The following is a 22,396-nucleotide window of genomic DNA, read 5'->3' on the forward strand; positions in this document are numbered from 1 at the left end:
TGCACTTAAATGCAAGCACACTATTTGAATTCACCCGTCTGTTCTGAGCCACTTCCAGCTAGTTTGGGTGCCTGTCTGTTTTTTTGAATTGCCTTCTCCGTGTGTGTGTCCATATACTGACACCTGCCTCTTTAGCCTCTAACTTCTTAGAAACTGAGCTTGGTTGGGGCATGACAATTGAACAAACTTAGTTCTATGTACTGGTAAAGAACAATAGGGTTTTCCTTGGGATGGTCTTGATCTTGACACCTCCCCCTCCTTAGAAAGGAGAACTGAGGACAGCTGTCAGGGTGTTAGCAGGCCTCTGCGTGCTCATTCAGGGCTGGCCTGATGGGGGCCTGCCAGGAATTTAACATCCAACATGCCTATGAAGAAGGGTCCCTGGGAAGCCCCTATCTGCCAAGCAGCATTTGGGCCAGACCCCAGAGGCTTTTGAGCTGGCTGAGGCTGATTTTATGAACTATCTCAGAAAGCCACCCCAGTCTTTTTTGTGCAACCCAGTGTATCCACGTCGCGATATTGCCTGGAGGTCTATCCGGAATATGGAAGGTCGGGACAAGGTGGTGTCTGGATACCAGATCTGCGTACTCTGCCTCACTGTGTTTATGACATGTATCCTGCCCTGCTCCTAAAATGTTCAATGAGAGGGGGATGAATTTTGAGGTGAGCTCTTCTTTCTACCACTTCTACCACAGTCCAATTACTTAATGGTCACACACACACACACACACACACACACACACACACACACACACAAACTTGGTCTGTATTACTCCAGAAATGTCCCCAGGGAGAACTATTCCTTAACAAGCTGCAAGCCTGACCTTGCATGAGCCAATTCCAGACCTGGTCCCAGCCCCATGCTGTGCCTGCTGCCCCTCCCCGCCCCCAGCTCCCACCTCCTACTCCCATGTACCCACCCCTCCCAAGGCACCCACACATGCCACGCCCTGCCTGCAACGTGGCCTCGTTCTTCCACCATTCTTTGCCTAGTTAGCTCCCTATCACTTCCAAGCTCACAGCCCAAAGACCTCACACTTCCTCTGGATGCTACATTTGTAGTAGATGCTCCTAGAATGCTTCTTATCATAGTTTATGATCATACATTTTTGTGGGTAAGTGGTGAGCTGACTCATGGCACCGTAAACGTCATCTTTTACTGTATCTTACCAGATAAAATCATCAAGTAGAACGTTCCTCAACCTTAGGGCCATAGACATTTGGGGCCAGATAATTCTATTATCAGGCTTGTCCTCTGCTTTGTAGGATGTTTAGTTGTTGTCCCTGTTCTCTACCCACTAGAAGCCAGTAGCCCTTCAGTTGGAACTACCAAAAATGTCTCCAGACAATGCCAAAGGTCCCCTGGGGAGGGGGCAAGATCACACCTGGCTGAGAACCACTGACCTAGGACAACTGCTTGTAAGAAGTTTGGGATTTCAAAGGCTGGCGTCCTGAGAGTCCTTTTGCTGAAGCCTCTTTCTAGGCAAGCACTACATAACAGGCATATAATATGAGTCACATGTGTAACTATTTGTCAATAGTTTATAAATACAATACAGTTTATAATACAACAGTTCCAGTAGCTGCTTTAAAAATAGGTGAAATTAAATTTAATAACATATTTTATTTAACTCAACATATCCATATATTGTCATTTCAGCCTATACGCAATATAATTATCAGTAAGATATTTTACATTCTTTTTTTCTGCCGAGTCATCAAAATCTAGTGTGTATGTTTCTCAGTTTGGACTAGCCATATATCAAGGGCTCAACAGCCACATCTGGCCAGTGGCTAATACATTTGACAGGGCTGGGACGGTGGACTTCAGTTTTCTCAAAAGGCATGTAGGGCCTGTCCACCCCTTTAGGTGGTCACTAAATTGCACTCCTACCCCTCAGCAGAGCCATGCATAGCCCTCTTTTGCCCACAGGGGTCCACAGGCTATGATCCATTTGGAGCAACTCACAGAGGGATCCCGGCAGTGGTGACCATGCTCTAGAGGGCCAGCCCACCCCGTAGTCACCTGTGAATAGCTAATGCCATGGGTGTGTTGCCTGTGATCCGCAGGAGGCTGGAGGGCTCCTGTCACACACATACCAGGTGAGACAAGCCGTTTCCAAGCCCCCCAGGCAGATGTTCCATCCACCTCCAAACCACCTGTCCTCATACTCATTGCTCCAAAGGGAAGCTCAGCCCTCCGTAAACACTGGCCACCTGCAAAGACGCATTTTATTTTCTTAAAGGACAGATGTTCTTATCTAAAATGACACTGGCCAAGAAGTTGCTGTCCCTAGGGTGATGCTGTCCCTAGGCCAGGGACTTGTCCTGGGTCTCCAGGCCACTCTACAGGGACACAGGCTGGCTGGTGGGTACTAGCCTAGTCCCACAAGATCATCCAGCAAGGTTCTCCAGACTCCCACCTCTGATTTATTTCTAGATGCATGCCCTCGGCACTCTCATCTCCAGGCGGCGCAGCCTCCTGGGAGTTCTCCCCATGGGGGCGCCCGCCTGCCTCTGGCCAGCCGAGGAATTGTTTTCTGCAGCCCAGACCTGGGCAGCTCCCGAAGGCTCTACCCAGCACCCTCCCAGGCCACAGGAGCGAGGACTCCCCCTTGGACCTGGCTGTCTCCAGAAGCCAGGGCATGGCCCTCCCTAGTGAGGGCCACTTCTGCTTGGCTGCTGAGGCAAATCACGAGCATTGAGCATTTCCTTTTTAGTAAAGGAACAGTTCTCCCGAAGTTGTCACCCGGTCACTTTGAGCAACTCTGGAACTCGGTGAAACACAGACCATGGGGTGAGGGTTGCACACAGACCAGAGCATTAAAATGGCCATTGGGCATCAGCAGCTCTGGTCTGACGCCCACAGACCCTGGGAGCCTCACTGGGCAGGCAATGAGGAGGATGCCTCTGGAATGCCTGCCTCATCTCACCCCCAGTGTGGCAGCGTCTCAGTGTCTGCACGTGTTAGCCAAGAGACACACACTATGCCCAGATCCGCCCCAGGAAGTTGGACTTACCCCTCCTGGCTTGCCTGATCTTTGGGCTCAGCATATTCCAGAAGCCACCAGGCTGGAGTCCTTGTGCCGATCATGCTGTCATCCACTTCCCTTTTCTCTTCCTCTGGCCCAACTGCCCCTCCTGCTGCCCCACTCCAGCCCCCATGGTTGCTGGCTTTACAGGAGAGTCTCCCTCTCCTTGCTGCTGACCAATGGCTTTCCTTGGACTACACAAATCTCAATGCATTATTTATCCGTCCCAGAATTAATTCCCATTCCAGCGAACCAGTAAAAGGCTCGGTAAGGGCTGCTGATCAATCACTGGGCCAGGGCGGGGCAGACTGGCTGCCCCTCTGCCCCGGGGTGCCTGCCTCACTACTCATCCGGGAGCCCCGCGAGTGGGGCTCTGCTCCCTGCGGGGCGGGCGGTGGCGGGCGGACGGGCGGGTCCGCGAGGAGGGTTCCCAGCCGCGCCGGCGGTTGGAAGGCTCTGGGCTCCCGAGCGGATCCGCCCACTGCGCGGGGAGGGCCGTCCGGCGAGCTGCAGGCAAAGGAAAGCCGCTGGAAATCCACGCAGCTGCCCTGTCCTTCCGTCCTGCCAAGCAAACCCTTTCCCGTCCAGCGCTCTTGGGAGAGAGGAGAGACCCCGCCCGTCCAATGCGACCTGCTCTGCCTGATGTCCCCAGCCAGGGGCAGCGGGGGTGGGGGTGGGGGCTGGCTAGGAGGCGGTTTCTGAGCTCACTGTTCAACTGTGAAAGAGAGGTGTGTCTTACAAGGAGCTGGCGAGCTGGTGGCCTGGGTGGTGTTCCCATCCTCCAGGGATGGGCCCAGCAACCAGCAAGCAGAGGGATGCCCCTGAGGGATGTTCCTGCTGCCTTAACGCGGTGACAGCAATCAGAATGCATGTGAAGCACTTAGTTTGGGGCCCACATACAGTAGGGTCTCAGAAACTGTTCACCGAGTAGTGAATCTGCAAATTGTCATGTTTCCATTTATACTAGCATAACTCTAAGAGTGCATAGTAGGGCTTTGGGGGGGTTCAGCCTCAAGGCCTAAAAATTGCCTAAGAGGGACACCTGGGTGGCTCAGTTGGTTAAGCAGCTGCCTTCGGCTCAGGTCATGATCCCAGCGTCCTGGGATCGAGTCCTGCGTCGGGCTCCTTGCTCGTCAGGGAGCCTGCTTCTCCCTCTGCCTCTGCCTGCCATTCTGTCTGCCTGTGCTCGCTCTCTCTCCCTCTCTCTCTCTGACAAATAAATGGGTGGAATCTTTAAAAAAAAAAAAACTTTTAAAAATTGCCTAAGAAATGCAATCGCGGTAATAGCTATCATTTATTAGGTGCCTGCTATGTGTCTGGCATTAAGGCTAGTACTTCATATTCCCTATCTCACTTAATTCTCCAATTCTCTGAGGCAGGTGCTAATGTCATGGCTTTTCAGATAAAGAAAATAAGGCACAGAAATGTTAAATAACTTGCCCAAAGTCACACAATACTGTCAGGACAGGAATCGGAACCCCGGGCAGTGTCTACAGCTGATGATTTTCTGTGATGCCAGTCTCTCTAAATCCCCAAATTCCAACCACCTCCTGGGAGCAGTTTTTGGCTTGAGAGTCCTCAGCGAACTTGCTGGATGGTGAGGATCGTCTTTGTACCCCTGAAATGACCCCACGTGCTGTGTTAGGCATTTGTGTCTGGGGCTGAATTGTTTCGAGTCTGAGTGCTGTCTGGTCCTCTCCGTTGAAGACGAGGGGCATGAAAGATGACCGCTCTGTTTGAATGGCCTTGCTCCCTCCCTGATCCCTAGAGTGCCCCCATGCCCACTGATCCCCAGATGAAGCATTAATGTGGGATCAAATCCCGTAGCTGGATGTCCAGAAGCTCTGGAGGCTAGCGGTCTAGCCTCTGCAGCAATCCATGTTAGAGAGGACAGAGTCTGGCATATAGAGAGGAGGGGAGAATTGGAGATGTCAAGGACTCACCGGGATGTGGGGATCCAATGGCCAGGTGGCCCGGAGAAAGCAGAGTCCATGGAGACAAAGTTGTTTTACTCAGCATCCAGTCCCTTTCTCCAGCCCTCAGCCACCCCTCAGAAGAGAGGAATCAGTATTTTGAGATAATATTCAAGATCTTTCATGGTACAGTCCCTGCCTTCCTCCGTGACCTATCTCCTACTGATGCTACGTGATCGTGCAGCTCCTGTGTGCCCCCGTGCCTTTGCAGCAGTGGTTCCCTCTTCTAGGAGTGTCCTTTCCCACAGTTTCAGTTGCATAAGCCTGATCATTCTGGGCAAGTCCCTGTGAAACTCTCCTGATTCTACAACCAGAAGGAGACATTAAGCACTTCCCCAGGGCTCTTAGCTGTGTCTCACCCCTCCTGCACTCCCAGTCCTGAGTCTCAGGCTGGACTGAGGCCATGAGCCCTGTGAGGAATACTGGCTTGAGGGACAGCTCCAAGAAACACTACTGAATGACCAAATTCCCCTCATTTTCCTTTCAGGCCAGGTAGAGGCCGGGTCAGGCTGGGACACAGGCCACTAGGGAGGACTGGGGAGGCTACAGATCTGGAAAATCTCATGTTGACATCAGGGTCACAGGGTGAGGTCCCGTGGCCAGTGACAATGTCTTGAGCAATCATGAAGCCCTGTGAGTAATGCAGCCTGGACCACGTCCTCCAAACCAGAGGCAGGAAAATGCCCTGAAGACTTAGTTTGGGTCCACTCACACTTGTTTTGGTTAAGAAACCACCCCCGGGTGCTTTTCCTGTGCAGCTGTTTCCCCCAATGACATTAAGTCGCTGCACTCACCCACCTGCTTTTCCTGGGATCAGTGTTGGACTCGGAAAAAACCTCGGAGGCTCTGGGCTCAAACCCAGAAGTAAAGCTGGGAACAGAGCAAGAGCTAGTCTGGACCCTGCACCTGAGAACGATGGGTCCAGCTGGAAGGGACATTAGCGCCCCCTCCTTCCTGAAGTTTACAAAGGGAAAATACAGGCCTCACACAGAAGTAGAGGCAGAAAGGCAGCCCTCTCCCCATGGCCTTGCCTCTGCCCACATGGCACTGCCTCCCCAGCAGTGGTCCTGGGTCTCCCCCAGTTTCCAGCCTGGCATTTTCCGATGCCACTGTGGGCCAGACTTGGCCAGGCGCTGAAGGGTGAGTAGGAGTGTTGGAAGGGCAGAACTCTCCAAAGGCGGATGCTGGAAGGCACACCTCTTGGACGGGTGGTCACCCACCAATATCACTGGCCACCTCCAGCTCTGCTTCAGGTCAGTGGTTCTCAACCTTGGCTGCACATTGGGGAGTTTTGACAACTAATTTCTGTGTCCCATCTGCCATCGGGTCCTGTTTAGTCTGGCATGTGTGCTGGCCATTGGGTCCTGTTTAGTCTGGCATGTAAGCTGGTCACTGGGAGTTGTAAAAGCTCCTCGGGTGATCCAGCATGTGGCCAGGGTTGAGAACTACTACTTTAGAAGATAATTGCATATCCTTGAGCCCGGGGACATCAGAGGCAGTCACTGCCTGCTGTCACCCCAAGGGAGTCTTCTTCCTAGACAGGGGCATATGTTGCCAGTCTCCCAGTCAGAAAGTGGAAAAGGTTCCCTCCCGTCCCAAGTCTCAACGGGAGACTGCTCCATTCACATGGAGCCACAGGTATGGTTGTACAGCCTGTTCACTGTACAAAGATGTCCAGTAGAGGGGGGAGTAGGGCTGGGACCCTAACGCTGACAAAGCTGTGTGTTCTAGCACTGTTAGAGGGATTTGCTGCCGCCAGGAGGGCAAGCCTTCCTCTGTTTTTTACCAAGATGTCATCTAGATAGCAGGACCCAACTTCCCTATTCCAGAACCCGCAGAGAGGACAGGGGGTGCTCTTCCTGAGGCAGAGGAAGAAAATAGTGCTCCCCTGGGTCTGAGATGCCTGCGCAGTGCTCACCAGCACCAGTGTCCCCTGACTTCCTGCTTCGACTGCTTTCTGTCCCTGTTGCCAGAAGGCTGAGGTTCCATTTCTCTGGTGTGTCACTCCTGCCCATCCCTGTGGTGTGCTGGAACAGCTGGCCAGAACAAAAGCCAAAGAGAGCTGATTGCTAAGTTTTCAGGAATTTTGTGATTTTAACGCAGGCATCATTGGAGATTACATTACATAAACTTACAGTGAACTGAATCAGATTAAAAACAAAGGGAATGCCTGCCCAACTCACATCACTTACTAATTATTTTACTACATTTTAGTATTTTCTACATTCTTAAGGTCATTTACACCTATTGTATCGCGTGGTGAAAATACTATTGTGAGGGTTGACTTTGTATGTCATCCTAACTGGATCATGAGGCACCCAGCCAGACATTTGGTCAAGCATTATTCTCAGTGTCAATGTGAAGGTGTTTCTGGATGAAATTGGCATTTGAATTAGTAGACTGAATAAAGCATGTTGCCCTTCCTGGTGTGGGTGGGTCGTACCCAATCAGTCGAGGGCCTGAAAGAACGAAAAACCTCACCTTCCCATGCATAGCAGGGAATGCTCCTGCCTGACTGCCTTCAGCCAGGACATTGGGTTTTTTTTTTTTTTCCCTGTCTTTGGGCTAGAACTGAAAATTGGCTCTTCCTGGGCCTTTAGCCTGCTGGCCTTTGAACTAGAACTACATAACCTTCGTTAGTGTCCAGCTTATCAATTGTAGATCTTGGGACTTTTCAGCTTCAATAACATACGGTACCTACGTATGCATAAATATGTGTATGTTCTTATTATACTCTTGAGAGATCTATAGCTCTGTCCTGTTTCTCTCCAGAACCCTAATTCATCTGTTTGTTGGGTTCCAATCGCAGCTCCTCGTTCAGGGATCAAGCTGGTAGTTCAAAATGGATGGTGGTGGGAGTATTTACATCAAGGAAACACGTTATCAATTCAGACTTAAATTTTTTTGCCTTCCAGAGGGCCAGTCGTGAGGTGTTTGCCAGCCCGCCCTGTCCATGCCCTACCCTGTCGACCCTGTATGCCCCCCAACGGTTGACTCCTTGCTGAGGACAGAGGAGGCAAGCTCTGCACCAGCTCTGTCCTTGTCTCCCTCCTGGACATGCCCAGATGCCCTGTCTTTCTCAGGCTCCTTGCAGTTCCGTGTGACTATCCTAGACATTGTTTCTGAGCAGACACGATGTGGCTGCTTCTAGGCCTGGCCTACAGGACTCCTCCCTCCAACACTCCTCCAGGCTTGTCTCCCTTTTCTGGGGCTACCTGGAAGGCCCATGCAGGAGGAGGCAGAGGTCCTGTGGTCTGAAACCCTGAATGACTGAGTGAGGCCAAGCCTCACTATCAACCTAGAAATATCTCAGGTGGCCAGAAGAAGGAGAGCCATGACCCAGCTGGTCCTCTTCATGACTCCAGCTGACCTTCCACCACATATATCCTCCACCTGCTCATCTTTGCCTACCAGACGTCGATGCTTCCCTTTGGACCCTGTTTCAGTGTCCCCTCCCCGCTCAGTGACCACAGTCAGGGTCCAGCACCTTTACTATCTCCTCATCCCTCATGCCTGAAGCCACAGGAACCTTCTAAAAGGCCTCTTGCTAGGGCTGATGAAGACCTGACCCATAATTTAAATATATAAAATTTAAACTACCCATAATTATTACCCATAATCAACCCATAATTTAAAAATTAACCCATAATTTAAATATGATAACCCATAATTTAAATATAAACTATAAACAAAACTTAAGAGTATGCTGAATTTAAAGTATTCTTTCTAGAGTTTTTAATTGCACGATTGTGTGGGATTCATCAAAGGTGAACTTTTCTGCCGCTTTGGTGGCCTGGCCTTGCTAGTGCTCTGAGTATATCCTTGGTTTTGCCTGAGGGTTCTTGGGTGCTGCAAGCTACTCTGCCCCAGAGAGGGGGGCCTCTCTCCCTGCCCGCGCTCCCACAGTCCTGTGGCCTTAGGTCTAATGTCTGCCTCTGCCGTTGGCTCAATGCCTCCTTCAGATGCTTCACCTGGCTTCTCATTTCAGTCTCGTGCACACGCTTCAGTGTAGGGTACAGCCTCACGTACACAGCCCAGAGTAGACTTTGGTTGGAAAGCCCCTCGGTTGTGACTTGAAGCCTCTGGGAATGGTTTCTAGAGTTCTGCAGCCCTGACGTCAGGGCAGAGGGGGCCTGGGTTACCAAGTGGGTTCAGAAAACACAGCCTCTGTTCCAACTTCCACTGTCACACTTGTCACACCTTGTCTTCAACTTAGGACAGGCTAATGTCCAGGCAGCTGATGTCTGAGGCAGGGGTGCGTGCTGTGTGTAATGGATGAATGACAGGTGTGCTGCCTGGATTCTCTAGGGGGGATGCTGAGATGAGAGTTTTACTGGGAATTAAAACCTGTTCAGGAGTGGGGTGGGAGAGGAGCATGGGAGCACAAGCAAACCAGAGGGCATCTCCGCCAACATTCTGGGGAGTTCCAAAGCAGAGAACCAGGGTGCCTGGGTGGCTCAGTGGGTTAAGCCTCTGCCTTTGGCTCAGGTCATGGTCTCAGGGTCCTGGGATCGAGCCTCACATTGGGCTCCCTGCTCAGTGGGGAGCCTGTTCCCCCACTCCCCACCCCGCCTGTCTCTCTACCTACTTGTGATCTCTGTCAAATAAATAAAATCTTAAAAAAAAAAAAGCAGAGGGCCTAGTAGAGGGTCTGACTTGGGTGGGTGGAGGGGGTCAGGCCTGTATACCGTTGCCTTTTGCAGTCATTGGCTGGGGGCCTCCTCAAGAAGACCATGACCTTGACCATCATTGTGCCCCACCCCCCCCAGAACAGCATGGAGTTGGCTTGAAAGTTGAGGTTGACCCTAAAAGAGCTAATAGCCAGGGGCTGTTGATTGATCCCACTCCCTGCAGCTGACCAGTGAGTCCTTTCCCGAAGGGGGCTTTGGCAGTTACCACACAGGGGTTTATGGAACTCAAAGGCCTCATTTTTAAGTCTCTGTAAATGTTGGGCTCAGACAAAAACTACTCACTTAAAAATCTACTTGGCCAAGTGTCTGAGCTCCCCATTTAATCAGGCAGCTTTCAAATAAAGATTTTATCGAGCTGCAAGTTCTTACTGTGAGTTTTCCCTTCCAAGAAGGGAAAACTTCTATTAGGGAGTGTGTGGAACTGACAGTGGGACAGCCTTGCTGTGAGCAGGTGGGGTCCCCTGAGGCACTAGGGGAGGGATAAAAAGGACCCCAGCCCACAGGTCTGACACCCTGGGCCAGGTGGGATTGCCTGTTGAGCTCCTGCTTTTGGCAGAGCCTGAGGGGAAAGAGGGAAATGCGCCTTCACTAATGGGGTTCTGAGTCTTGGAAATACAATGTACTGAGGTTCCAAGGAGCTGTCCCCATTTCCCTGAAGCAGGGGCGGGGGACCCAGTGGTGAGGCTATTGCCTGCCCAAGCTCAAATGGCAAAACCTGTCCTCACTTGGATGCCTCGAGGAAGCAGGTCTGAAATGTTTTCCACTCCCTAAAGAGTCAGATTTTAGAAAGTGATGACTCACCAATTTGGTCAGTTTTGCATTATTGGAAAACAAGTCTTCTCCCTCGTGAAAACACCTGCTTGTTGTGGAAAGCCAGGGTTTAGGACAGATGGAAAGAACGGAAGTTTCCCAGATGCCTTCTCTCTCAACTCACACCTCTCCCCAAAGTCAGGATTCCTCCCTTGCACAACCAGCCCCGCCCTTTGTGCGTTTCCCCTGGGCTGACCGCCCCCTCCCCCTGGCACATAACCTCCCTCTGCTCTTCTAGACATTTCTCCTCCTTTTGCATCTTTAATCCCTCCCTCCCTCACTGGCTCCTCTCTCCAAGTTGATAAAACCACTCGAGAGGCCTCTGCTTTTAAAATGATACCTTTTCTTTCCTTCATTTGTTATGGTAGAAGGGAACTTATTCGGGCGCTACACAATATGTAGCCCCTTCCTAATGTGGGGCAATCTCCTGCCATCTCCCTCTTTGGAAACCCTAAGGAATAGATCTGCTTTGTCCCTGCAGGCAGTCAGATGAGGTCAGGTGACAGAGGCTCAGCCCACCAGATGCCCCTGCCTGGTTTTTATTCTAATCTTGAACATCATGAAAAGTCTGAGAGAGGGTTTGAATGGACTTCCTAGCACTGGCCGCAGTGACAATGTCTGCTGTGACAGGGGTCCCTTCCAGTATGGGGGAGGTATCTAGCAAGGGTGTCTCGGCCATGCTGTCCCATAAGAAAAAAATCCTTGTGCTTCTTGCTTTTTGGCCCTCTAGAGCCACCATCACTCTTGTCCATCTTACAAGCCTAGATCTTCAGGTCTCAAAAGATGTTGTAAACCTCCAGTATACCTCTGATAAATTCCCCTTTCTGGCTGCAGCGGTTTGGGTTGCCTTCCAGTGACTGGCAGCTCACAGACTTCTAGCTGGAGCCCACATCATGCTTCTCAGCCTATGCTTCCATATTCCTCCTCTCTCTCACTTCCTGATCCTCCTGACTCAGCACAGATGGCCCATCTCCCATGTGTCTGTTCTCTCACAGATGGTTATTTCCTTCCTTATTTCCCCAATTATGCCACCAAGCTAACCGTCGCTCATCTCAGACTGGAAGCCACAGACTCTCCTTCCTAGCTATGGCTACAGTCTTCCACAGCCTGTTGTCATGGTTCCCGGGCAGAGGCTCTTGTGGGTTATGACTGACAGTCATCTCAGCTCACCCAGAAGGGGCAGCTGGATGGGGTCTTCCCACTCCGACAGACGCTTCTTTCCTTCCAGACTCTTTCATCCTCATCTGTTCGAAACCCAGCTCCTGTCTGGGCGCCCTTTGTTGAGTATCTGGTACACACACACTACCTTCCTTTAACCTGCAGTGGGTGACACATTTAGCTTTCAGGGCTGAAAAAAAATCCTGTCAACCAATAGTTCGATATCTGATGAAATTATTCTTCCAAAATGAAAGAGTGATTAACACATTCCCAAATAAACAAAACTTGAGACAGCTAACCACAAGCGGACCTGCCCATGAAGAAATATTAAAGGGAGCCCTTCAGGCTGAAATGAAAGGACACTAAATAGTAACTCAAATCCACATGAGGAAATAAAGAATAGCAGTAAACTATATAGGTAAATACGTAAGACAGGATTAATGTATTTTTCTTTGTAACTTCTCTTTTTTTCTTATTTAAAAGATAACTACATAAAACAGTAATGGTAAGTTTATGGTGAGGAGCACCCAGTGTATAAAGCCCACAGTGTGTGAAAATGTAACATACACAGTATGTCTGTGAGGATAGAGATATCTAGGAAAAGGTTTTGTATAGTTAGTATTAATCCAAAGTAGATTGCTATAAATTAAGATGTAATCCCCAAGGCAACTGCTAAGAAAACAACCCAAACATATATAGTAAAAGAAGGAAAAACAAGGGAATTAAAAGGCTATGTCAGAAAATATCTACTCAACACAAAAGAAGTCAGTAATTAGAGATCTGAGGAACACAACATGATATGTGACACAGAAAAAAGTAGCAAAGCAGCAAATGTAAATCCTTCCTTCTCAGTAATTACATTAAATATCAGTAAATACACTAAATATAAATATAAATATAAATATAAACGTCCAATTAAAAGGCTGAAGTAGGGGCGCCTGGGTGGCTCAGTGGGTTCAGCCTCTGCCTTTGGCTCAGGTCATGATCTCAGGGTCCTGGGATCAAGCCCCACATCTGGCTCCCTGCTCAGCGGGGAGCCTGCTTCCTCCGCTCTCTCTGCCTGCCTCTCTGCCTACTTGTGATCTTTCTTTCTCAAATAAATAAATAAAATCTTAAAAAAATTAAAAAATAAAAGGCTGAAGTAGAAGAATGGATTAAAAAGATACCAACAATATGCTGTCTAATGAGACTTACAGTAGCCCCCTTTATCCATGGGGGATATGCTCCAAGACCCCCAGTTGATGCCTGAACTACAGATAGTACCAAACCTTATATATATTATGTTTTTTCCTATACCTGTATACCTATGATAAAATTAGGCATTATAATTAAAATTATATTTATATTTAAATTATTTTTTAATTTAATTTAATTTAAAATATTATAATTAAAATTATAATATAAATTAGGCATAGTGGGAGAGTGACAACAATTCATAAATAAAGAGAACAATTATAACAACATCCTGTATATAATGAAAGGTATATGAATGTGGTCTCTCTCAAAATATCCTATTATACTGTATTTACCTTTCTTCTTGTGCTATGAGATGACAAAATACCTATATAATGAGACGAAATGAGGTGAATGACATAGGCAATGTGAATAGAGTAAGCTAGTATTGCCATTCTGATGACTCATCAGAAGGAGGATTTTCTACTTCCAGAACATGTTCGACCACAGGTAACTCACCCTGGGGAAGTTGAAACCACAGGTAAGGAGGAACTACTGTCCTTCAGATTCAAAGACACAAATAGGTTGAAAGTAAAAGGATTGAAAAAGATACCCCATACCAAGAGTAACCAAAGGAGAGCTGGGCAGGGGGTGGGGGGAGTACTAAATTCAGACAAAATATACTTTAAGACAAGAATTATTACAAGGGAGAAAGAAGGACAATGTATATTAATAAAAGAGTCAGTGCACCAAGAATATGTAACAATATTCACCCAACAATAAAGCACCAAAATCCAGGAAGCAAAAATAGACTCAAGAGAGAAACAGTGCAACAATAGTAATTGGAAACTTTAATATCCCACTTGCAATATCCAATAATGGATAGAACATCAATGAGGAAATAGAGGACTTGAAGAACACTACAAACCACCTAGACCTAACAAACATTTATAGAATACTTTGCCCAAGAACAGCAGAATACATATTCTTCTCAAATGCACATGGAACACATTCCAGAATGGACCAAATGCTAGACCACATAACAAGTCTCAATAGATTTAAAAGGATGTCTGCTCTCACCACTTCTAGACACATTGTACTGGAGGTTCTAGCTAAGGCGGTTAGGAAAGAAAAAGAAATAAAAGTATCCTGATTAGGAAAGAAGTAAAACTATCTCTGTTCACAGATGACATGACCTTGTATATAGAAAAATTTTTTTTTAAGATTTTATTTATTTATTTGATAGAGATCACAAGTAGGCAGAGAGGCAGGCAAAGAGAGAGGGAGAAGCAGACTCACTGCTGAGCAGAAAGCCCAATGCGGGGCTTGATCACAGGACCCTGAGATCATGACCTGAGCAGAAGGCAGAGGCTTTAACCCACTGAGCCATCCAGGCGCCCCAGTATATAGAAAATTTTAAGGAATCTACTGAAAAACTATTAGAATTAACAGATGAGAACAGCTAGAGTGAAGGGTAATAAGATCAATATACAAAAATCAATTGTATTTTTACACACTTGCCGTGAATAATCTGAGAATGAACTCAGAAAAGAAAATGATTCCATTCACAATAGCATCGAATAGGATAAAATATACAAGGATAAATTGAATAAGACAAGTACAAAACTTGTTCTCAGAAAACTAGAAAACACTGTTGAAAGGAACTTAGCTGAAAAGAGCTAAATAAATGGAAAAACATTCTATGTTCAATGATTGGAAGATTTAACATTAAGATGGCAATACCTGTGCCGCCTCAAATGATCTACAGATTTAACACAATCCCAGATGACTTCTTGTAGAGATTGACAAGCTTGTTCTAAAATTTATATGGAATTGCATGGCACCCAGAATAGCCCAAACATGTGGCCTGGACGTCAAGCCCCAGTGCAGTGGAGATTTTGGCCACAGCACAGGGAAATGAGCTTGTCATGGTTGCTGACTTCAACATGAAAGTTGGTCCTGAATGTCTTTGTCTATGGGTAAAGGGGTGGCTCCCTACTCTGTACCCCACCCACTTTGTTCCTTAGCTCTATGAAGGAAGCAACACTCCTCTCTACCCACAGCTTCTGGGCTCATTCATCTTCCCACCCAAAAGACGGCTCATCCTACAGGATGGCTCCCAAGGGGTGCAAGGTGGCTCTTTGGTAGTACCAGAGGCTGAGAATTGTACAGGAGGATTGGGATGATCTAGGCAACGGATGACTAGGGCTCCAACTAAAGGAAACTGGAAATGATTGCTGTGGTCAGCTGAAAATAGCTCTCAAAGTGGGGCGCCAAGGGGATGAAGAGCGAGAGTACTGAGTCTGATTCTTGGCCCCACCGACCTTGATCTGAGTTAACTCTGAGCAGTTCCCTTAACTTTTCTGTGCCAGTTCTTTCATCCATCAAACAGAGATGATAATTGCTTTCCTGCCCATCCCAAATGGGCCATACTAAGGTAGGAAGGCTGAGTATGTGGAAGCTCTTTGCAAACTGAACACTATATAAGGACATGTACAAGAGTGTGTATAAGCAATGACTCTGGGGCTCACGATAAGCAAGAACCAGCTGTGCACTGACAACCCAGTAAACTCTGCAAAGAATCACTACGGGGTCATTCCTTCCTAAGATTTTGGCCCCAAGAGCTAGCTTCTCATACCAATAGGTAACGGATAGTCCCACAATATGACATATCCTCCGGAACAGCCCCGCCTGTTAATCTATCTTCTTACAGATAAAGATAACACATTTATTTGCCCCGCACATTAAAACAGTTTGCTCACTAGCTTGCGGTTTGCTTTGACGTCTTTGGCGTGGGAGTCTTGTGTTTTGGTCAATAATTTCAAGCCTCCCCAAATGTGGCTTCTCTGTTTACAGCTCCACGTAACTCAGTAGGCAGTCTCTTGATGTAAATACAACCGGGAGCAGAAGAGGGAGGTGACTTCAGAGGAAGTGAGCTGGTGGGGACACTCGCCATGCCCACCGCTCAGGCGTGCAACTGCTACAGTTTGGCACACACCAAAAGCCAGTGCCTAGGGCTCACAGCCCCGGTCGACCCTCTGCAGACCCAGCATTCTGATGAGTTTCTGTCATCTGATTAGATTTTTCTGTTCTTGGTTTCATTTGCCAGGTTATGGAAGGTGGGGTGATACCACGGATAGAGCCTGGGCTTTGGGATCGAAATCTGGCCCCACCGTATACTGGCTGAGTGGCATCTTCCAGTATCTTAGTCACCTCAGCTGCAAAATAGGGGCAACAATTGTCACCTCCCACGGTGGCGACGGAGATGAAATGAGACCAGGATTTGAAGCAGGAAGCATATGCTTGGAACATATTTGACCCTCCACAAAACGGAGGTGTGTGGCTTCCTTTACGCCAGTTATGAAACAGGTAACCTGACACTAAAATCTTGTGAGGGGGAGGCAGACATATGAAACTACTAACCCTCACACATGCACTCACATGTGCACACAGCCCCACACACATGCACGTGCAAATACTCATATATGTGTGTGCATGCACACTCACACACACATGCCTTCTTCACAGTCTTACATATACACCCTTGTGCTCACAATCATACACGCACATTCTGTCCCAGGCACATGATCAGGCTCAGGTTCAGACACAGTCACACACTTCCCCTTGAACTTGGCTTCACCACTCACACATGTAGGTATGTGTACAGACTGACATATACCCACAGGCTCCCCCTCACACAGGTGTGCTCCTGGCATGAGGTCACATGTTATGACAGCCCTGGAGAACACTCTGGCCCTGCTGGTGAGGCCCACTCCTCTGTCACCACCTGCCCCTGCCCAGTGTGGGGATCTGTGCTGACTGGGGGGTGGGCTCCTCCTCTCCAGGGGTTGGCATGTCTCCCCACTCTTCCCCATGCTCAGTGTTTATTCTCAGAAAATAGTGACTCTGATCCATAGCTTCTTAGCCCCCTTTCTAAAAGCAAAAGACTCTGGTCTAGAGGTAACTATGTGCAGAATGTGTTTCTGTAGGATCCAGCAGGGACCGTCGGCATGCTGACCCAGCCTGGCCACCTTGGGGAACTTCCTGGTTCTGTCTGGTCCTCCTATTATGAGTTCTGCCTTCCCCTCCTGCCTTTAACCAGCCTCCAGGGGACAGTCCCTGCCACCTCTGAGCTCAGGGGCCTTAGGAGCGCATGCTGCTCTTGATCACCCCCAACTGGTCAACCAGTGCAGGCCAAAGCAGCCTGGTATCCCCTGTGTAGCAAGGTGAAGGAAGGCTGTGTGGTGGCAGTTTTGATCTAGTTCTGTGAGTATGTCTTAACTCTCCTAGGAATTCTTCCAGAAGCCACATCCTCCCTTGCACAGCTTTGCGTCTCCAGGGAACTTAATAACTATTCACTGAATGAGTGACTGGATCATCTAGGGCAAATTTGCCATGGTGCCTTGGTGGAAGGTTGGGACTGGTTTCTGATGTGGAGAGAGGGTATATCACTTCTGCCCCAAACACTCTAAAAGAGACTGAATGACAGAGGGGAGCCTAGCAGGCTCCTTGTTGTCCAGGTCAGGGGACACCTGTATCCCTGCAGAATACTCAGAGCAAAGGAGTGACGTTGCTGCTAAAGAAATGTGGACTCATCACCAAGTTCTGGGTTCAGAGATCCAATCTCCAAGGGGGGCCCTGGGCTGACACAGAAACTGCCACAACAAGAATGTTTTGGGGCACATCCCAAAAAGAGGAACTTGGCCTGGAGGGTCACTGTGACTCATTTGCTCTGGTATTTCTCAAGAGGAAGTCAAATCAATCACAAAATACCACTTCCTGAAATGATGAGTGTTTTTTCCTTGTGAAATATGACTCCCTAATTTTGAGGAGGCTTGTATATTTCTCAGTTGCTTTTCTTGAATCAGCCTCTGTAGTCACACTTCATTTCCAATGTCAGGCTGGCCATTGACAAGAGGTTGGACCCTGGACAGATCAGTTAATCTTTCTGTGCCGTTGTTCCCTCTTCTTTAAAATGGGGACATGAGGGGCGCCTGGGTGGCTCAGTGGGTTAAGCCGCTGCCTTCGGCTCAGGTCATGATCTCAGGGTCCTGGGATCGAGTCCCGCATCGGGCTCTCTGCTCAGCGGGGAGCCTGCTTCCCTCTGTCTCTCTCTCTGCCTGCCTCTCTGTCTACTTGTGATCTCTCTCTGTCAAATAAATAAATAAAATCTTGAAAAAAAAAATAAAAATAAAATGGGGACATGAATACCATCTGGCCAGCACCGTTCAGAGGATTAAATAAGGGGACCTACACACATCTCTTTGGACAACCCAGGAAAAAAACAGATGTTAAGCACCTGGTCTCTGGACTTGAGAACCTATCCCAGTGTTCTGAGTCCCATCCAGTCCAGATCTATTCCCTCTTCTGGAAAATGCAGGAATTGGACTGGATAATTTCGATGGCATCTTCCAAATCTGAGAAAACATGACTGGGTCAAGAGAAAGATAGCCATTTTGAACCAACTCTGAGAAAGGTAAGTTCTCATGTCACTGAGAGAGAAGCATTTGAACAGTGTGGTCAGGGTGAAAGGATTCTACCATATTCGAACCCTAATGGGAGGCCCTGCTCCTATTAGCAATTGTCATTTGTCATTTGTCACCTGAAAATATGTTGCTTCTTAGCCATGCACACCTAAGCCATCATGTTGAGTGAAGAGTAGGTAAAATATCTACGCAAAACACTTGATGTCTTATGACCATTGTGCTCTTCTGGGATCTGGTCACCAGAGGTCTTTTGGAAGGAGTCAGTCAAGGGAGGCCTGGGGAGTCAAGAAGATTACCTAGACTTTACGTCCCACGAGACACGAGTTCAAATCCTTCTCCCGCCTGTGGGTAACTCTGAGAACTTGGGCCAGTGGCTTGTGTTCTCTGAGCTGCTGCTCCCCCATATGTAAAACAGGGATAACGGGGCCACAGGGAAGTTAGAGGTCAAAGAGGAAGTCTCACGAATGAGTTCCTCTCCCATGATTCATCCCTTCACAGTGGGATGAATATGTTATGATCAAATTGCATTCATGAGCACACACTGTGGGACAGTGAATACTCAAATACTCTTGTAAGTATTTGAGCTCAAACTGCTCTGAGTTAGCTGCCATCGTGGCCTCCCGTGGAGCTGAGGACTGGGGTGGCCTAATGGAAATCATGCAGGAGTCAGGGTGGGGCTAGGATTTAAATCCAGATCCACCTGTCTCTAGGATCAACATCTGAATCATAATGCAACACTGCCACCAGGGCACGTGACAATGCATTAAAGGATTTCAAAACACATTCTTGGTATTTGCAATACACCCAAGTTAAGGGTGGTTCCTTGTAAGGGTCGTACTGTTATTTTGTATCTTCTCCCTGAAGTTTTTTCTAACTCTCCTTCAGCTTAAAGATGGCTGAGTCTAGCAGGAATTAGACCAGATGGTGCTTACATTGCCCTTTCTTGCAAAGGAGGGCTTTCTCCCAGCATGCACACTCACACACCTGCTTTGCTGGGCCTGTCTTCTGGCCGAGGCTTGGCTCAGGCTGGTGTCTCAGCCTCAAGGCTCCCAGGAGGGAGGCTCTGCTCCACCACCTATCCACATTCAGCCCCCTCAGGGTCCTAGCAAAGGAGTGGGTTTATACACACACAACATGTCACCTAGAACAGAAACTTTTTCTCCAAACGCTTAGCTCACCTCCAGGAAATCTAGCCCCATGAGAGATCCAGGAGAACAAGCATCCAATTCTTAAAAGCAGCCATGTCCCTCCTGTGGTAGAGTGATTACAAAAATCTCCCAAATCCCTCAGCCTTCTCTGCATCCATGAGAGACACATGGCCCCATCACCCCAGTGTTTGGCCTACCAGACAGCCAGCAACCATCGCAAAATGAGGGAGGCCATCATTACCAGCATCCCCACTGTGGACACGCCAGAGAGCCCAGAAGACCATGTGAGCCCAGGAGAGCTTGACCCATCAGCAAGAATAATTGTTCACACTTTGAAGCTGCTGAGTTTTGTGGTTTGTTATACTGCAATAGCTAATCTCACACACCCCCAGATTGTACTGTTATAACATGGATTCACCCAGCCAGACTTCCTTGGTTCTGAATTTCTCTTGTCCTGATTCCAGCCAGGAGACTTGACAGGGGGTTGGCAAGAAACAGGCTGGGTTTGAATCCTAACGCCCCCCACATCTTAGCCTCTCAGATCCTCCTTGGGACTAATGATATCCAGCCCTCAGGGCCATCGTGATGACCCATGAAAACACAGATGAAGCTTAACACTGAGTCGGTTTTCAGTAAATGGTAGTTTCTGGAAAGTGCTACATCGACACTTGTTAACTTGTTGTCTTCAAAACTAGCCTGTCTCAAACCCATGACAACACAGTTGGGGCTTCAGGGAAGGTGGAAGACCTTTGATCCCTTCCTCTCCACATGTATTTGTTAACAACCAATGCTGCAAAGCCCAGTGCCAAACACTGTGGAAGGATCCAGCTTGGGAGAACACAGTCCTCATCTCTAGGACACGCACAGGGAGGGTGTGTGTAATAGGAAATTTATATGTGGTCTTTGTCCCTGGTTCTTAGCACAGAACTCTAAAAACACTTGGAATATCCTGAGCAATGCAGAGGTCTTGGTTGCTCACATCAAGCTCCTCTCAGCCACATCTGTGTCTGTGCTACTGACAGGCCCCCAGAGACCTTCAAGATGGCAGCTGGCCTCCAGAAAGACCAAGACATGATTAGTGGACTGGAGTGCTTAGCCCCACTTCTCACTCCCACCCCCACCTCTGGGGAGAGGGAAGGGACTCGAAGTTGACTTCAGTCACAAGAACCAATGATTTGATCAATCACACCTATGTCAGAAGACCTCCCCACAAAACCCCCCAGATGACAGAGTTCACAGAGCTTCCGGCTTGGAGGCGTTGGGATGGTGGCACACCCAGGGAGGTATGGGATTCTACCTTCATCCCATACCTCAACTACACAGCTCTTCCCATTTGACTGTCCCCGAACTATATCCTTTAACATAAATCAGTAACAGTAAGCGAAGCATTTTTATGAGTTCTGTGAGCCATTCGAGCAATTATCAAAACTGAAACAGGAATCCCAAGAATCCCTGAATTTGTAGTCAAGTTGGACAGAAGTGCTGGGCAACCCATTTGTAGCTAGTGTCTGAAGCGGGAGCAGTTTTGTGGGACTGGGCCCCTAACCTGTAGGGTCGGCACTAACTTTGAATAGCTGGTGCCAGAAGCGAATGGAATTGAATTGTTGGATACCCAGCTGGTATCAGAATCAGAGAGGGTAAGACTGTTGTCTTACAACTGTTGTTGTCCAAGGCTGTCATCTTCCCTCTGGATGTGAACCCTCACGGCCAGGGCCTGTCACACTCCCTCCTGGGGCTATGCCCAGGGCAGGGTTTGGGAGAGAGCAAAGAACCAGGTACTGGGGACACCTGGGTGGCTCAGTCAGTTAAGTGTCTGCCTTCAGCTCAGGTCATGATCCCAGGGTCCTGGGATCGAGTCCCGCATTGGGCTCCTTGCTCGGTGGGGAATCAGCATCTCCCTCTGCCTGCCGCTTCTCCTGCTTGTGCTCTCTGTCTATCTCTTTCTCTGAGAAATAAATAAATAAAATCTTAAAAAAAAAAAGAAAAGAAAAGAAAGAGAACCAGGGACCATGCAGGGGCTCTGGTCTCTCCCGGGGCAGGGCCATGGGGGACAGCTTGGGCCTGTGGCCATGGCTTCCTTCTCCTCTCTCCAAATTTGCTATTTTGAGTATCAGTCTCTGCCAGTATCCCAAAGGATTCACAGATGATCACAAACCTATAATTTGGGGCACACTCTGTAAGAACCCTTGTGTGGGGCTGGGCATTTGGGCCCTGCTGCCAGCATGACTAGCTGAAGAGACGCAGGGGTCTTTGTTCAGGCTGTGCTCTGTGATCTGGGCCTGGGGCTGGCTCAGCCTGGAAGAGGGACACCTCTGTCATTTGCAGAAAGGTGCTGTCTAGCCTCAGGGCCCTGGTCCCATACTGTGAGTTGCCTGGAGAATCAGTCCCAAGACAAAGACTTGAACACAAAGAAAGGGACAATACCCAGAGGTGACAGCAGGGGACTGCCATCAGGCCTGTTTTTCCTACTTGCAGCAGCCATGTGAATCTAGCCTGCCCTCTCTGTTCAGGACTCTGTTCAGGCTGTCTTTGTAGCCGTGCTCTCACGCAGTCTCCGAGCCAGTCCCACCAGAAAGGAGCACATCTGGCCCTGGTGGGAGTACCGCCCCTCAGGGCAGATTAGGGTAATCCCATGTCAGCAGTTACCATTTGCTGAGTGCATATCACGAGCCAAGCCCCGATACCAAGGTTCATACACACCACCCCCCAAAGATATCTTGTTCGTTCCTGTTCTAAGAGGAAAGTAAGGCCCACAGGTGATAAGCGACATGTGCCAGATCACCTGTGAGCAGGGGCTAAGCCAACACCTCAAGCCCAGCCTGCCGGGGTGTCTGACACCAGGTGGTTCCGTCTACTTCAGTAGCGAGGACTGGGCACGGGTGTCCGCCAGATGGTACGTGTGTGGCGGAGCTGACTGCTGGTTCC

At 48.6% G+C, this 22,396-nt stretch overlaps 1 protein-coding gene across 6 annotated transcripts in view; it reads right to left on the minus strand.

The window, feature by feature from the left end:
* The window catches only part of ARHGAP22 (Rho GTPase activating protein 22), a 168,540-nt gene that overhangs the window by 132,143 nt on the left and 14,001 nt on the right, over nucleotides 1-22,396 (minus strand). Inside the window, exon 1 of one of the 6 annotated variants that reach the window (XM_047702656.1) lies at nucleotides 3,021-3,594. The exons of the other annotated variants lie outside the window; for them this stretch is intronic. Coding sequence (XP_047558612.1) covers nucleotides 3,021-3,054 — 34 coding nt within the window. The 5' untranslated portion in view covers nucleotides 3,055-3,594. Of the gene's footprint in view, nucleotides 1-3,020; nucleotides 3,595-22,396 lie in introns of those variants that run through there. 6 annotated transcript variants of the gene reach the window in all.

Source organism: Lutra lutra, chromosome 14 (genome assembly GCF_902655055.1).
Source record: "Lutra lutra chromosome 14, mLutLut1.2, whole genome shotgun sequence".
NCBI classification, from domain to species: domain Eukaryota; kingdom Metazoa; phylum Chordata; class Mammalia; order Carnivora; family Mustelidae; genus Lutra; species Lutra lutra.